This window comes from Leopardus geoffroyi, chromosome B2, assembly GCF_018350155.1.
Source record: "Leopardus geoffroyi isolate Oge1 chromosome B2, O.geoffroyi_Oge1_pat1.0, whole genome shotgun sequence".
Taxonomy (NCBI): Eukaryota; Metazoa; Chordata; class Mammalia; order Carnivora; family Felidae; genus Leopardus; species Leopardus geoffroyi.
This window is the reverse complement of record NC_059332.1, coordinates 31167144-31184619: the sequence shown is the minus strand read 5'-3', so window position 1 is coordinate 31184619 and position 17476 is coordinate 31167144. Positions and strand designations below refer to the sequence as shown.

At 45.9% G+C, this 17476-nt stretch overlaps 1 protein-coding gene across 8 annotated transcripts; it reads right to left on the bottom strand.

The window, feature by feature from the left end:
* Positions 1 to 768: 768 nt before the first annotated feature.
* On the bottom strand, positions 769 to 15515 carry LOC123608194 (butyrophilin-like protein 1). 8 transcript variants are annotated; one of them, XM_045497824.1, is made up of 11 exons: positions 15166 to 15515; positions 14187 to 14315; positions 11417 to 11764; positions 6775 to 7056; positions 6459 to 6659; positions 6200 to 6220; positions 6081 to 6107; positions 5924 to 6008; positions 5049 to 5075; positions 2550 to 2576; positions 1945 to 2131 (listed from the first exon to the last, which is right to left on the bottom strand). In XM_045497824.1, the coding sequence occupies exons 2-11, from the start codon at positions 14269 to 14271 to the stop codon at positions 2068 to 2070; spliced, it is 1167 nt and encodes a 388-aa protein (XP_045353780.1). In that variant the 5' UTR covers positions 14272 to 14315; positions 15166 to 15515; the 3' UTR covers positions 1945 to 2067. The 8 variants fall into 8 exon arrangements, with proteins under 8 accessions (XP_045353775.1, XP_045353774.1, XP_045353777.1 ...); XM_045497819.1 differs by lacking the exon at positions 5924 to 6008 and having other exon boundaries at positions 769 to 2131; positions 14187 to 14378; positions 15166 to 15505; XM_045497818.1 differs by lacking the exon at positions 5924 to 6008 and having other exon boundaries at positions 769 to 2131; positions 14187 to 14352; positions 15166 to 15505.
* Between the last annotated feature and the right edge of the window lie 1961 nt (positions 15516 to 17476).

Below are 17476 nucleotides of genomic sequence, written 5' to 3'. Positions count from 1 at the left end.
CCATTCCTCAATCAGTGAACTCTGAAGTTGCTTCCACACTTGGCTTTTGTAAATAATGCTACAACAAACATAGGGATACATACATCACTTCAAATTAGTGTTTTCATTTTCTTTGTGTAAATACCTAATAGTGATATTAATCAATCATTCATTTATTACTATTACTATTTTTCAATACTATTTTTAATTTTTTGAGGAAACTCTATACTGTTTTCCACAGTGGCTGCACCAGGTTGCATTCCTACCAGCAGCGCAAGAAGGTTCCCCTTTCTCCACATCTTCACCAACACTTATTTCTTGTCTTTTTGATTTTAGCCATTCTGAAAGGGGTCATGTAATATCTCATTGTGGTTTTGATTTGCATTTCCCTGATGATGATTGAGGTTGAGCATCTTTTCAAGTGTCTATTGGTGATCTGTATGTCTTCTTTGGAAAAATATCTATTAGGTCCTCTTCTCCTCCCCCATTTTTTTAATGTTTATTTACATTTGAGAGAGAAAGAGACAGAGCCTGAGCAGGGAGGGGCAGAGACAGAGAGACAGAATCCGAAGCAGGCTCCAGACTCTGAGCTGTCAGCACAGAGCCTGATGTGTGGCTTGAACCCACGAACTGTGAGATCGTGACCTGAGCTGAAGTTGGACGCTTAACCCACTGAGTCATTCAGGCACTCCACCTTTGGACTTGAAAGTAATGAGAGGCATTACACAGATTCTGGAAACCTTGCTCATAGTCAAAGCATCTTGAAATTCACCCAGCATCTGAAAATTCTCTTCCTCATTCATATCTTTATTCTGGTAGAAGTTCTCTTCTTTCCAACTGGAGTTGACACACAGGAAGAACCAGATCCTTCCTCTTAATTCCTGAATTAACACAGCACTGGTATTTCACGAATAACAGATATTTACTAAGGTTGGTAAAATAAGTGTGCTTCCACCATCCCAGAATAGGAGGTATATACAGTAGAATATTAGACTGCTTTCCTCTTGAACATCAATCAGCCATTCATTTCTCCAGAAATTTTTGGATGGCCAATGTCTCTGGTCAGAGTGCACATTTCCCAAAATAGAACTGGTGACCTACTCATAGCCTCTGGATTCATCTGCACAACTCAAGTTGGATAAAATATACACCATTTAATTCTGCAGAGTCATTCAGCCCTCATCTCCTTCATATCCAAGCAGAATAAAGACTGTATGAAATAATTTTCATTACCAAAAGACGCACTACTTCCAATAGTTAAATTCAGCCTACCCTAAACCAGCTCAGTCAACTATTATCTTCTGTTGCCTGAGCATAAGGCATGAACTGACTGTTCTCATAGCCATACCCCAGGAGACTGCATCCAGAGCAAGAGTGCAAGACACCCAGGTCATCCAGGACTCACCTCAGAGGCTTTTGTCTCAAGGAATGTGAAGCTCCAGAAAGAGCCACCATAAGAAGTCTGGGACAGTGTTGGGCTCCTATGGTCACATAGCCTCAGGGCCATAGGGGAGTAATGGAGAGTCGGCCCCTGGGAGAGCACCATCAACAGCAGAGCCTGAGCTGAACCCATTCCCTGAGAGGTTTACAGTTTCCTCCAAAGAAGAAGGAGGATTGTTAAGGGGCACAGGGGTCTCTGTAGGCACACCCACCACAGAGCAGATGGTCAGGGACACATCTCCTGACTGAATCCTGAAGTATGGAAACAGAGTCCCAGTGGAGGAAGTTAGAGGGAAGGAGAAAAGGTGAGATCCATCAGTCATGTTATAGAAGGAGACATCCCCTTCTTTGAGGTCTAAGAAAACACCCACCCTGTGGGGAACTTCATCACAGATTTCCTGATTATCAGAGAGATTAAGGGCATATAATTTACCTCCGTCCCACCTCAGAACCCAGAACCCCACTTCTGGGTGCTCTTTGTACCAGCCTTTCCTCTCCACATCTCCCCTACAGACCCCCAGACCCCACTCGCTTCTGTTTCCATTCCTGATCTCCACCTCCCAGTAACAGCGCCCTGATGTGATGGCCTCCTGGCCCAAGATGCTACAGGGTCCTCCTGGGTCCTCAGTTGTGTCCTCCAAGGTCACACTAGTCTGTCCACCAGAGACAGCAAGGTGGTGATGTGCAGTCGCTGGATCCAGAGTGACAGACACTGCAGAGAGAGTTGCCAATCATGCAAGACCTTCCCCTGCCCCATAACAAGGGCACACAACCACCACCACCACCCTCAGACACCTAGTTGCATATGGGAAGGGCTAAGCCTCCTGAGATGAGAGTCTTGTGACTCAAGTACACAGCTCTCCAAGCAGGAGAAGTAAGCATAAGACTGATCTGAGGGTTAGATGCGTCACAGGAAACTTGAGGACTAGTCTGGACTCAAGGACTTAAGGATCTATTTGGAATCCAATATCAGTCACATCCACTAAGCTCAGCTATGTGACTTTCACTGCCCATCCCACTGCACAACCATTGATGGTGCCAGCATTTGTACCACCACAGCAAGCTAAAGGAGACATCAGAAGCCATGGGGCAGCAGTAGGAGTACCCAGAAAGAATGAGAAGTAACTCACAGGCCTGGAACTTCTCCTTCCGCCAGTCTACAAGAGAACCATATTTCACAAATGTAACAACAAATCAGAGATTTGAGGAGACTGTACATATCAGTGTCGATATCTTCTGGAAAAATCGTTTGGAAACATTCAACTGAAGCATTTATTTCTTTACACACACACACACACACACACACACACACACACACATAGCCATCATGCTACAGCCTTCCCATGAAAGCCAAGCTATAAAACTTAACCACTGAGAGGCTGGATAACAACCTGAAAAGAAAGCTCTAGACCCAGATTTCACCATCATATTATGCTTTCTCAAGAATCCTTAGCCACACATGTATCCTGAAAGCTAGGTTTTCTTCAGAAGAATTGGGGAGATAAAAAATTCTGAGGCCTCCATTTATTTCTAAAGAATTGATTAAACTGAACTTGGAGGTTGAATCTAAGCCATGGTAGAGACCATACAACCTGGCAGAGCTGAACTTGGAAGACAACTACAAGCCCTGGGCGAGGAGAATTCAGGACACAGCATCAGAGAAATTGTCCCTAGTCAGAAGGCAATGGAGAGGTTTCAAGGAAGGGAGAGACAGAAGTTCAAGCAGGAAAGACATACATCCAGTGAAAGGACAGACACTATGAACTTGTTTCCCCTTTTCGTGGGTCATTGGGAGGAAAATATCCCTATATGTAAGGGGAAATCAAAAATATCGGTCTAGTCATCTGCTTCCCCCCTTAATTGCTCAGAGAGATCAAAATCACCAGGGAAACCCCACGTGGTAGGTACCCAAATATGGTCATGTCCTAGGCCCCTTTATTCATGACATTGAAAAATTATTTTTCAATTTTTAAATATGATGAGATCAGACATTAGTTTACCTCATGCTATGATCCGATCAATATGCAAATATTTATTCTACTGTGATGGTATCTGTCCTTACAAAATAAAAAGGTATACAAGGTATACATTAAAACACGTGCACTTCAATCCATCAGAGAAGGGAGAATGCTAAAAGAAGACTATTTGATCCTTATTTTTGATAAATAAATCCCAAGAATCAGTGAGACTCTCTAAGGGGGTTTCCTCACACATCTAGCCCCAGGTCTCCTGCATCCCTGGCTCCCCCTTCTCTGCTCTAATAGTCCATGTTCATGATCATGAACAAAACAGCTGGGACAAACACCAGCGCTTACACACACACACACATACACACCCCACACAGGTTCAAAGGACCCAGATTCTTAACTCACACCGGTGCTAAGTGGTGTTCTGGATAACCTTTCACTGCTTTAGGATCCCCCGCACCACACACCTGCCACAACTGCTACTGGAAAGTTGAGATGGTCTCAGATCAGAAGCAAACTCAGTCAGAAAAGTACTTCAAAACTGCTCAAAATACTGTAAGTCTTTTCAGAAATCTCTCAAAGAGGTATCAGGGAGTTTATTACTTCTTGTGCACCCAAAAACTTTGCACACCCTCTGTACTTTACACTCAAACCACCATGATTATGATTGGTGGTCTCTCTTCCACCACTCTGAGCTACCCAAAATCTCTCCAAGAGGAATCACAGGATTTCTACTCCCTTCTCATCTCCTCTCTTCCTCACTGCTTTTCTTTACCTGATTTGTTCCCAACTTTTCTCTGATAAACAATTTTCACTCCTCTAACTTTCTCCTGTCGTATCTTCACACATTGCCTTGATAAATCAAACCAGTAACAAGCCCATCAGGTAAACATGCAATTCTCCTAAAGGAGAGATAATGGTTGTGAATAATTATAAGTTACAGTTCTTTCAAAAAAAAATTTTTTTAAGTTCTTCCTCTGTTACACAAACATACACATAGGATTTTGTATATAATTGCAGGTAGCTCTCAGACCCACCACCAGGAGTTCATAAATATCCTGGAAGCTCTAGATCTCAGATTCAGAACAGGCAATTTAAAGCAATTACTTTCACAGCAAGCAGAGAAGTTTAGAGGAAGAAACCCAACCTGGACAAGGAGCATGAGGAAACAAATGATGACCACCATTCCAGGGGACCAAGACAAAAACAGGAAAAACAAAAGTAGATCTGCAAGATATAGGAATTTCAGGGTAAAATGGATTCAGAACCAAGGATCCCCTTAGGAATACCTGAATTGTAAGCAAGCAAGAATGATATCTGAATTCTTCTAGAGACAGCAATTTCTGGTCTACAAAGCCATTACTGTGTTACAACTGTCCTTATAAATGAGCACTCTTTCGTCACTGCTCCAGCAAAAGCATCAGTTGAACAAGGTGTGTTCAGATGAAGTTGCTAAGCCTAATAGTGACCTACAGTAGAAGACATGTCAGAATAGAGGCAGATCTGTGTTTCCCAGAAGAGTCCCTGAAGTCTTCACAAGGAAATGACTACATGACAAGGAGAACAGGGACACCCACCCTGTCCTGGTATGGGGTCCACTGACAGAGAAAGGGGAAGGGTTGAGGCTGAAGGGGTAAGGGCACAGAAAACTGAGTTACTCACCTGCATACAACTGCGCCTTCCTCCAGCCTGAAAAGGGACACACTCTAGTGAAATATGAGCCAGAACAAGATGCTTAAAATTGATCTACTGGCCTTGCCTCCTCTCTGTACTACAGGTGACACTCCCAACAGAGTAGGGAGGCTGGAGAGGAGATATCCTCCTGCGATGTGCAGACAACAGGGTATTTGGGGAAATTCCCTGGATCACAGGTCAGAAAGCCTGTATTGCAGGCTGAGTTCCACCCCAGCCTGCTGCAGCTGTGTGACCTTTTGCAAAGTCATTTAGTATCCTGTGCCTTAAAAACCTCAAATATTCTTATTCTATCTCCATTAAGTTTTGCTTCTATGAAATATTTTAGGGAATAAAATATAAATTATTCCATAATTATAAACAGAAATCATTATTACATCCAATGTTTTCCAGCAAAGAGATATTTGGGAAAGAACACAAAAGGGGACGTGAATTAAGGACAGGGACATTAGGTGGGATCTGGGGTAAAAAGGGCCAAACTTTCTCAGAAAACACATCACTGTTCTGGAGCATTGACAGCTGACCCCACCACATTCCCACCCATGTTCTGCCCAGTCCTCTACCCATCACTTTGTGACCAGCACCTCCAGGAACTGGAGAGAAAAGACTCTCCCTGGATGGTGTTATATGCAGGGGACACACTCCTAAACTTAATGACCCCATTTATTTACATAGCTTCTTTACCAAAATCTCAGAGCATCCAGTTTGAATAAGAACTAGTTGCATTAAGGCTAAAAAGTTGGCAAGATGGTGGGGAGATCAGCACTGGAATAAACCCAAATGCGTGACAGACTCCAGGGACCACCATCACCCCAGGTTCCCAAGCACTGGCTGGGAAACAGCACCCCAGATAGGGAAAGTCCATGGAGCAGGGTCCTGCCCCCCACCAGCTTCCACTTCTGCCCCAGGGAAGGGTCCATATGTCTGTGCCTGAAACAAGGAGAAGGGACACCTTAGCTCAGGTAGGACAGGAGACCCAAAGACAACTGGACAGTCACTCACCACCCAGGTAAATGGATTTCCTCCTGCCTGAAAGACAACACAGGAAACTGGTGAGCTAATAACCAGAGTGTCTCCTACGCAGGGGACTCAGAAACTTCTGGGGAAAGAACAGAATTTACCGAGATCTTCTTGGAGTTCATCTGAAAGAGAGTGAAAAATAAGTCTGAACTCCCATCCTTAAGAAAGGAAAGACTGCACCTAGAGAACCCATAAAAGGACTTCTTGGTATCCTGAAGATCTAAACCAGACCCGCCTCCACAGCTCCAGCTGTCCTCTCTGGACCTGTTCAGCCACCTGTTTCCATCAAGCCCCTTGCTGTCAGCTTGTCCTCTGCACCACCTTCCACACTTGCCTGCCTTGGCTCCTGAGATGCCTTACCTCTGGCCTTCAACGCCTCCTCCTTTGTCCGCCGGGCCTCCTCCTTGTCCCTGTGCAGTCTCTCCCATTCCTGCATCTCCTGCCTCTTTACAGTATGTTCTGTCTTGATGTAATAGGCAGCCCCAAGGAGTGAGAGCATCAGCACCACGAGGCTCACTATGAAAGCTGGCTTCCAGGGAGAGGCCTGGGGGAAGAAGGGCTCTGCGGCCAGCCAGAGACCCCATCAGCGGCACAGACCAGGGCAGCCCAGCCCAACACTCACAGAAACTCTAGGCCACTCCCTCTGGCCCTGCTGGGAATGGGAAGCAGTGCTGACCTGGGATGAAAATGGCCATCGCCTTCTTCTGGTCCAGGACGGGGTTGAGGACTGAGCAGGTCATGTTCCCTGAAGAGCTGTCCCTCACCACCAGAGCAGACTCCACGCTGAACAGCCCTTCAGTGTCTTGGGCATGGGTCTCAGAGAATGTCAGGAACTTTTCCCCATTAGCAGCTCTCCACTCTATCTGGGGCTTTGGGAACCATCCCGAGGCCGTGCACACCACTCGGACCCCGTCCTCCTCTGGCCCTGTGATGTGCACTTGAGGGACAGAGCCCACACCTGTGAGAGAGAAGCTGGAGAGCACAAGGAGGCCTTCCAGAATCCAGGGATGCCAGTAGAGCCTTCCTCTGCACAACTCTGGTGTAGCATTGCATTCCAGGGCTCCCTGAGGAGTGGTCCCTGCAAGGATTAGACAGAGGTCCTGCCACAGGGAACAGAAGGAAGGAGCATGGAGACATGCAGAGGGCAAGGCTCTTCTCCCATCCATGAAGCTGGGAAGTCCATCACCCAGAGTAACACAAAGGATTTTCGACCCAAGTTCTATCCTTCTCTGCTCTTCTCAGCTCACACACTCTCCAGGGCATCCGCTAGCACACTCAGTACCCTGTGGTAAATCATTTCCATCCTTGACAACCGTACCTACTTCCTGAGCTCCCCCCGCTAATATCCACATGTTAGCTCTTCCAGGATTCCTCACAGATGCTTCAAACTCAAACCCTGAACTGATTCATATTTGGCTTCTCTGTGATAGGCTGATGATGAAAATATTCCCAATCCTTAAGCCTGTTTCACATCCAACTCACCTTCTGCCACATATTTTTAATGCCTTCACACTCTGCTTCCGGGTTCCATCATGGGACTTATCTGGGCCACTGAGAGGTCAGGGAATGTGACTCCAGCAGAGTTGGAAAGTACTTGTGCCATTGCCTTGCCCTCTGCCACAGGACGGACATGCTTGGGCTAGAGCAGTCCTTCCAGCCAAAGCTGTCCTAGATCAGCCAACAGCCCAATGAACTTCACCCTTGTGAGTAAACCTAGTCAAGTTCGACTGTCAGGACAAAATATATTAAAAGGCAGAGGCTTCTTGTCCCTGTTGAAAGTAAGGTCCCTTCCCATCCTTTTTCTTATGCCATTTACTTGAGGAAATTTGTGATTGTGGGGGCTTTCTCCCCTCTTTGAAATGTATATAAGTCCTTTGTGAAAACTACATAGGCCTTTTCTCAGGCTTGTGATCCAGGAATGTGTTTCTAAAGACCATGGGAGCCCTCTTTCTGAACTGTTAACACCAAGGTGGACAGCACCCCTCTCTCCCAGTTACTGGGGGAGTGTAGGAGCCTAACCTCATTGGGGACCAGGGCCCAAGTGCAAAACCACTTCCTGTCATAAAGATGGGAGAAGTTGTAAAAACAAACTCTTTTAACTTTTATTTGTCTGGAAAACTCTTCATCTTTCCTTCCATTCTGAATGACAGCCTTGTTGCATGTTTTTTCCTTTCAGTACTCTGAATGTATCATGCCACTCCCTCCTGGCTTGGCAAGTTTCTGTTGAAATCTCTACTGAGTAACAGGAGGAAGTGTTGAACCACTATATTGCACTATATTGAACCACTATATAAAACTACATGTTAACTACACTGGATTTAAAAGCTTTTTTTTAACTTTTAAGATTGGAGAATTTGTTTTCCTTGGGATAAAGCCAATCAGCTAACATAGATGGTCACCCCAATTACCAAGTACATTTAGGGTGCACTGCCCATGACAAATGATACTGTTAAGTCCATTTACTTGAGGGCTAGTAACTGTCTATCCAGAGAACATGGATGTAACAAGTTGTGTCTGCATGGTTATGTAAAAAGGTGAGATTTCTTCTGTCTTTGCAACCCCTTGGTAGATTCTCTGGGGTGCACATCACATACTGGTTAATGCTAATGCCATAATAAAAATGATTTCTTTCCCTACTACCTTTGTGAAGACGACTTCCGGATTGGGAGACTTTGTCTTTAATTATATTTCCCCTACACTTAAGATGTATGAGTAAGCACCATTAAGATTTGTCAAACACAGCTCAGGTGAGCTGAACTCCCCTAATGCTCAAAAGTAAATAAATGGTTGTTACCATGTGCAACTGAGATTTCTGTCTATGTTGCACAGCATTATGACAGCAGTCAACAACTAACACAAAATAGCAGTACTTCTAAATACCACTACTAAACAACAAATTGCCAAAAAACACGCAAACAAACAACAATTAAAAAAAAAAAAACCTTGGGAGTCTCCAGTCCCTTCTCTCCAACCCCCAAACTCTTTGTGTCCCCAAATCCACCCACTCAGTTGGGTCTACTTTCCAAACATCTCTGACATTGGAACTCCTTCTGTTCTCCCACCCCACTGCTCTGACATCAATTCAGGGAACCATCCTCCCCACCCTGTAACTATATGTCTTTCTCCAGTCTTGCTCACCTTCTATGTACCCTCTCTTACAGCTGTCAAAGCAAACCTCCTCCCAAAAACACCTCCCTTCACTGCTCTGTTTAAAAATCCTCAGCTCTTCCTCCCAATTCCGTAATACACCACACAAAGCCTTCTATGGTCTGGCATCGCCCCTAACCTCAAAACCCCTCACCACTTCTTCCCAAGTTCTCCCACCCGGGCCACTCCAGCCCCAGGACTATTTGGTTAGCTGTTGAACTGCTCATAACCACAATCACCATGCTCTCTGTGCCCTTCATCAACCACCAGGGCTCTTTGGAACACTTTCTAGATTCACTCAAAGAACTGCTCAAGCGTGTACTCCTCATGCACTGTTCAAGATCAATCCCTTCTCTCTGCCCGTGGACCAGGATTGTCACTTCTCACCAACCTCCCATCCACCTGTCTCACCAACCACATGGCTTCCTTGTCTGCCCAGACACACCAGCCACACTCCATCCTTGGTTGTTTCACATGAGTATTCCTCTGCTTGGAACTCTCACCCCCAGATACCCACTTAGCTAAGTCTCTACTCACCACCATCTAACATCCTCTATAACCCATCTGTCTGTCTATTTACTGTCTTCAACATAAACTCTACAGGACAGAGATCTCTATTTGGTTCACTGATGTATTCAGGTGCCCAGAAGGGGACCTGGCACTTAGTAGGGATTCTATATATCTTATGAGGGTATAAAGAATTAAGTGGGTTGGGAATGCAAGCTGGTGCAGCCACTCTGGAAAACACTATGAAGGTTCCTCAAAAAAACTGCAAATAGAACTACGCTATGACCCAGCAATTGAACTACTAGGCATTTATCCAAGGGACACAGGTGTGCTGTTTCTAAGGGGCACATGCACCCCCATGTTTATAGCAGCAGTATCAACAGTAGCCAAAGTATGGAAAGAGCCCAACTGTCCAGCGATGGATGAATGGATAAAGAAGAGGTGGTATATATATACAATGGAGTTACTTGGCAATAAAAAGAATGAAATCTTGCCATTTGCAACTACATGGATGGAACTAGAGGGTATTATGCTAAGTGAAATTAGTCAGAGAAAGACAAAAATCATATGACTTCACTCATATGAGGATTTTAAGAGACAAAACAGATGAACGGAAGGGAAGGGAAACAAAAATAATATAAAAACATGGAGGGGGACAAAACAGAAGAGACTCATAAATATGGAGAACAAACTGAGGGTTACTGGAGGGGGTGTGGGAGGGGGATGGGCTAAATGGGTAAGGGGCACTAAAGAATGTACTCCTGAAATCATTGTTGTACTATATGCTAACTAATTTGGATGTAAACTTAAAAAAATAAGTAAATAAATAAATAAATAAATAAATAAATAAATAAATAAAGTTCAGGCGTGGGAAGAAAAAGATACTGGTATATTGTTAGGATAGACAAATTAATGCAAAAATGGGGGCAAGGGGTGTTGAGTAACAGATAACTAGCCAGTCCTTAGAGGAAAATTTTTAAAAGAATGTACTCATGAACTTGCATGCATTGATGACAGAGTTGTAAATCAAAAGAAATATTTCTGATTTACTTTTCATCAATTTAACAAAAATGTGATTTTATACTCAAGTCTTAATACTTTATTTTAGGAAAGAAAACTTAAAAATAAACTGGTGATTGGGGCACCTGGGTGGCTCAGTCGGTTTAGCGTCCGACTTCAACTCACTTCATGATCTCACAGCTTGTGAGTTCGAGCCCTGCGTCGGGCTCTGTGCTGACAGCTCAGAGCCTGGAGCCTGCTTCAGATTCGGTGTCTCCCTCTTTCTCTACCCCAACCCACTCGCATTCTGACTCTGTCTCTCTCAAAAATAAATAAACATTTAAAAAAAGAAATAAACATGATTTTTCTAACAACAACAAGAAAAGAATTAAGTGAGTGAAGGGCATTGAGGAGGGCACCTGTTGGGATGAGCACTGGGGGTTCTATGGAAACCACTTAGACAATACATTATATAATAAATAAATAAATAAATAAGTAAACATTAAAAAATTTTTTAAAAGAATTATAAGGATTCCTATTGAACTAATCAATACGTGAAAATTGCTCCTTTCCTCAACTCTAAAATGAGAGGACTAATTCACTTGGCCCCTGAGGTCCCTCCCCACTCCAACACTCAGGACACTAAATATAGATGAGCCACTCACCTGCCACCTTCAGCTCCAAACCGGCCTCTTCATAGAAACTTCCTTTTCTGAAGAAGCAGGTATACAGCCCGTTGTCGGAAGCCTGGACCTTGTGGATGCGCACAGTGGCCTCCCCCTGGCTGAGGAAGTCCTTCACCAGCGAGGTCCGCCCTGTGTACTGAGCCAGCTGCTCTTCTTTCTGTTCCTGCTGGTTTTTATAGATGAACACTGCTTCTGAGAACTTGGAGCGGAACCACCGCAGCTCCATGTTTTCCACATCCATGGCTGGGGACACATGACAGGGCAGCGTGACGTTCCCACCCAGCACTGCCACAATGGGGTCCGAGGGGCCAATCACCACAAACTCCTCTGTGGACACAGACACAGGAGTGAGAAAGTGGAGAGACACAGGTAGGGAGGCATGGAACACATACTGTCAGGTGGGGGGCCCAGGCAGGCAGGGGTGAGTAGCAGGTGGGAGGCTCTGACCTGACAGACTGAGCTGTGACCACTCTGAATTGGGACAAGATCATCTTACCACACCTTTGAAACCCGGAAATGATATCAAAGAGACTCCCTCAGCAGCCTGTGTTCCTGGTTTCCAGCCCTCCATGAAGGACTCTCTAACTCAGGGGTTCTAACCTTCCACAAGCATTACAATCACCAGGAAGGCTTGTAAAACACTGACAGCTGGGCTCCACCCCCAGAGCTTCTGGCTCAGTACATCTGGGGTGGATCCAACGATGCACATTTCTAAGGGGTTCCCAGGGATGCTGAGACTGATGTTCCAGGGACCATACTCTGAGATCACAGCTCCAGCTTGGCTCCTCTTAGAACAGGACTGAAAACTGACTGAAGTTGATTATTTCTGCCCATGTGTTTCTCCTCTGCTGAATTACATGTGCATTAAAAACTAGAGCCCACAGTTATTTCCATTAAAACCTGCCCTCACTTCATCACACAAGCACCCGAATCACCACCACTTTTCACAGGCCTTGGTCTTCTGAGACGTGGTGGACACGTCATGACATGACACTTCTGCAGAAAGAACCCTGTTGGATTTCCAAAGAGTGACTTCTCATCTCCTGTGCTACTCGACTTTGGCTGAGTCACTATCTGTCTCACCTGAGGAATGACAGTGAGTAGTCTCCCTGGGACTATCCTCTTCCCGGCCCCATTTGTGTGACCCTTTTAACCTGTAAGTAAAACCATGTCCCCTCTCTATCCAAGCCCTCCAATGCCTCTCTGGTTCCCGAAGTGACCTGCAAGCCCAATAAGGATGATCCCTCAGTGCTCTCTGACATCCAACTCTTGTTTCTCTTTCTTGCTCACTCTGTTCCACCCAACACGTGCCTCCTCTGCTCCTTCAACACCCAGGCACACTGCCTGCTTTGCTCTGGCTGCTCCCCACTCTGGAAACCCTCTTTCCTTGGCGACCTGGACACGATGGTACTCCACATCTTCATTCCCATCTCACTGCCTACACCGACCACCTTATGGAGACTGCTGCCCGCCCACACACCCTCCTGCACCGCTGACTGCCCACCCTGCTCTACTTCCTTCTCCCATACTGTCCACTCCTCTAACAGACATAGACTCCATGGAGTGGAGGTAGTTAGTACTCGCTGTCTCCTGCCAGAATGTAAGCTCTGTGGAGACAGGGACTCCGGTTTGTACATAGATCAGCACCTTACACAAACTTCATACCCTATAAATATTTATGGAATGTAATGAATTAATAACCGAATAACTACTTAGATACCAATAGAGCCAGCAAACATAAAATAAAAGGAAATTTATTTTCACACTTTTCATAGTGAAATTCACATTTTTTTTCACTTTGTAAAACATAAACTCCTCATTGGACAACTGTCTTGGTCCCCTGCCCTTATTTTATGGTCCTAGGACTCTTCCTTTTTTTTTTTTAATTTATTTTATTTACATTCAAATTAGTTAACATACAGTGTAGGATTGGTTTCAAGAGTAGGACCCAGTGATTCATCACTTGCATATGACACCCAGTGCTCATCCCAACAAGTGCCCTCCTTAATGCCCAACACACATTTAGCCCATCCCCTACCCACCTATCCTCTAGCAGTCCTCAGGTTGTTCTCTGTATTTGAGTCTCTAATGGTTTGCCTCCCTCTCTGTTTTTATCTTACTTTTCCTTCCCCTCCGCTGTTTTGTTTCTTAAATTCTACAGATGAGTGAAATCATATGTTATTTGTCTCTCTCTGACTCATCTCGCTTAGCATAACACCCTCAAGTTCCATCCACATTGTTGCAAATGGCAAGATTTCATTCTTTTTGCTCACCGAGTAGTATTCCATTGTACTACTGTTTCTTATTTATCTATGCTGTTTCTTATTTATCTATGCTGTTTCTTATTTATCTATTAATCAGTCAATGGACATTTGGGCTCTTTCCAATACTTTGGCTATTGTTGATAGTGCTGTTATAAACATTGGGGTGTGTGTGCCCCTTTTAATCAGTACATTGGTTTCCTTTGGATAAATACTTAGTAGTGCAATTGCTGAGTTGTAGGGTGGTTTTATTGTTACTGTTTTGAGGGACCTCCATACTGTCTTCTCGAGTGGCTGCACTATGTTGCATTTGGTTCTGGGACTCTTCTTAATATTTAATTATACCTAGTGGTTGGGGGACCACCAGAACTTTCCTACAGCCAGGGCTTCCACCAATAACCATCTGTCCTGATGGAGACACAGCAGGGCTCCCAGAGGCTCTCGCCCACCCAAGGGAGATGCAGGAAGGGGGATGGGGACACACTTACCTGCAGAACCCCCAGCAGGCAACTGGAAGAAGAGAAGCAGGGAGGTGAGACTGGAGAGCAAAGAGCCTCTGCGGCAATCCTCCATTTCCTCAGGGCTGGGGAGACACACGGCAGGAGGCAGGAGAACACCTACAGAGATGAGGAGGGCCAGTCCACAGCTCTGGGCCTCAGAACAGACAGAAGGGCTCAAGGCTGATAATAATCCCCAGAACAAGAAGAGTTTTTGCTACTAGTCATTATGCTGATGGGGCTGGGGGCCCCAGGACAAAGGCTGCTCAGGACAAAGCAACTGGCCTTACTCCCAACAGAGGGCTCCATGAATTCCCCATGAAAAGTTGACCTTCATCCTCTATATCTCTGAGGACTTTCTGCCCCAAGAGAAAGGAATCCAAGAGGGGCCTTCCCGGGTAGCTTAGTTGGTTAAATATCTGACCCTTAATTCCAACTCAGGTCTTGATCTCAAGTCATGAGCTCAAGCCCCACGTTGGCACAGCGTGTGAAGTCTACTTAAAAAAAAAAAAAAATAAGAGGATCCCAGGAGAGACAGAGCACAGAAATGATAAAATTTGTCCTGGTCAGACAAAAAAGGCCTTCAAACCACCTACTGCTGGGTGGAGTGGGGGTCCGGCAGCAAATAGTACTGAGAAGAACAGATGCTGGAGGTGACTACTGACTTGTCCAGATTCAGCCACTCTCGAGGCAACCACCTTAGGCTAGTTTCTTGACCTTTTCTGCCCCAGCTTCCTCAATGTCAAATGGGGATAGTAACAGGATCTCGCCCCAACATACAAGGATGTAATGCTACACAAATGTCAGTAAGTGAATGAAGTGCCAGCATCACTATATTTGTCCTGGGTCTTCTCAGAGCCTCATTATTACCCAGCACCACCACCCTCACCACAATCTCAGCCACTTCCTCAAAGCCAGCTGCTCCCACCTTTCCTTTTATTGGCCAAAAGCATCCTCAGACCCAACTTACCTGCTTAGAAAGCTGAGACTTCTGGAATGTCTCTAACTCAGTAGTGTGAGATCTCAGCAGACCCCAAATGTGCTCTCAGAGATTGCACTTGCAGTTAGCTGCTCTGAGCCCCAAACCCTGCTTCCAATTCCAACGTTGGATGCCATAGGGTCTTCTTGCCTGAGAGGCAGGTGGTTCCCAGATGAGTGGGAAGCAGAACCTGAACAGGTTGCAGGGGTCTGAGCCAAAACAGGGTCCTGGGCCCCCACTAAGCACTCCCAAACAGGAGAATCCACCCTTCTCTGACTCCTGCACCATTTGAAAGTGAAAGCTTACAGAAAACAATCCCAGCAGACTCTGCCCTGCCCTCTGGATGGTGCGCCCCAGTTATCAGTAAGGAAGCAACGTGATCAGAGCCACAGAAACAGGGCAGGTCCAGGTACACTGACCCACCCTGCAGGGAGTCACACAGAGGGACAGACTCAGCAATAGTTTGATGAACAACTGCTACTCTCCAGGTTGGCTAACGTCTAAACCATAAGCAGAGAGTGTGTATGGCACAGCCAAGACTAATACCTAGCCCTATGCATGGCTGTTCACTACGGAGACTACTCATGACAGTTGGTGAATACCATCAGGCAAGAGTCTTTGAAAAGCCCCTGGTGTAGCTGCTTTGCTTTTCTTCACCCGGAGACCACATAGGTGTGGCAACAGAGAGGTTACTACTGGGCATCAGGAGCTTCCAGGACCAGTTCCAGGACTCTGGCCCTGCCCAAGCTGAATGGGCAGCACCCTGTGGCTTGTTCGTATTTTACAAGTATGCATGGCCTGGATACACCATTCAGTCCCCTCCCTGCCAGGCTGCAGTGTGCTCTAGGAAAGATGGATGTTATGGTCTCTGAAGGAAAACCCTGGAGCACTGGAGCTTCCTCCAGCCCTTCCCTACCTGTATGTTCCCACCTCAGCAGGACACCTTGGTTCACTCAGTTACATCTGCCAGAAACGGGAGGGTCATTCCACTACACAGTCCATGTTCCCACCCAGTCTACCTCCAATGCACCAGAAATGTTCAAGACTTTTCTCAAATCCATATCCGTGGCCAGTACCTAGTTCCTGGCCACCCCCATTTCTCCCCTGGCCCAAGCAGGGTGTCCCTGTTTCCCCATGAGTGTCCCCTGCCCACCTCCAGCCTGACCTCCTCAAGTTCATTTTCCTTCCAAGGTCATGATCCTCTCAGTCAGATCTGCCTAATCTGTTCAAGGAATCCCCCCATAAACCTCTTGTCTGTGATTCCCAGGGCACAGCTTCCTCTCTGACCTCTTTCCATCACTCTGCCAGTTGTCCCTCACTGGCCTGAGTGAGTTCCTCCAGTGAGTTCCTCCGTTCCGAAGCCTAGGGCCTTCTCACAAGTCATTGTATCATCTTGCTCTCTCATTCTCTCTCTCTCTCTTTCTCATCCCCCAAACTCCTTAATGTCTCAGTCTTGCCTAATGTGACCTTCCTCAGAGGAACCCTCGCCCACCTGCTCATCCCCATACGTGCCCCATACACGTGCTTGTTGGAGTTTTACTGGCACCCTGTCCTCCAGCACAGCTCTGACATTGGTTCTTCTGTGGAATGTCTGTGGCATCCACGAAGGGAGGCACTGTGTGCCCTGCTCACGTGCCCAGGACACCGTAAACAATAAACTTTGCTTGAGCTCATTTGCAGAGGACTCACTGCAGCAGCTCATTGGCTACTCAGCCTTGTCCAAATTTGGAAAACATTTCATTCCACTGAGAAACACAAAGACGGTTAACTCTGACCTAAACAAGTCAGCCCAGCCCCTCGGTGGCACAACCCCACCATCTATCCTGCTCGTTTTTTCTTCCTGCCTCAAATATATATGCTTCACTGAAACATCCCCAGGCTAGAAACTCAGATTCAACCACCTTTGCTTACTCCCTCAAGCCTTCCCAGTGCTTGGGTGTTCATGAGTTAAGTGACTGGTGTTAAGACACTGGCTTGGGCTACAGCTCCCCTGGTCACATTTCTGCCAGGTTGCTGTCATTTATCTTCATTCTACAGGAGAGGAAACCAAATCTCTCAGAGTTTTGCAACCACACACCCAGCAAAGCCTCACCCAGCCTGCATTCACTCTTGATTGTTCTGAATAATTCACTGGATTTGTTTTCATGAAACAAGGCCTGACTGGCTCATGGTGCATGGGCTTGATAGTTTTCTGCCTAGATGTCTGGTCTGAGATATTAAAACTCTGCACAAATCCAAGACCTCTGGATATATCTGAACACATCCCAGGTTGTCATCCACAAAGGTCTATTCTGCCAATATC

Excerpts from the sequence above, each read along its gene's own strand:
- LOC123608194 (XM_045497819.1), bottom strand. The coding sequence starts at position 14,271 with ATGGAGGATTGCCGCAGAGGCTCTTTGCTCTCCAGTCTCACCTCCCTG. Across the intron at positions 5,076-6,080 it reads GAAATCCATTTACCTGGGTG|GCTGGAGGAAGGCGCAGTTG; the intron begins GTGAGTGACTGT and ends GTCCCTTTTCAG. Across the intron at positions 2,577-5,048 it reads GAAGGCGCAGTTGTATGCAG|ACTGGCGGAAGGAGAAGTTC; the intron begins GTGAGTAACTCA and ends GTTCTCTTGTAG.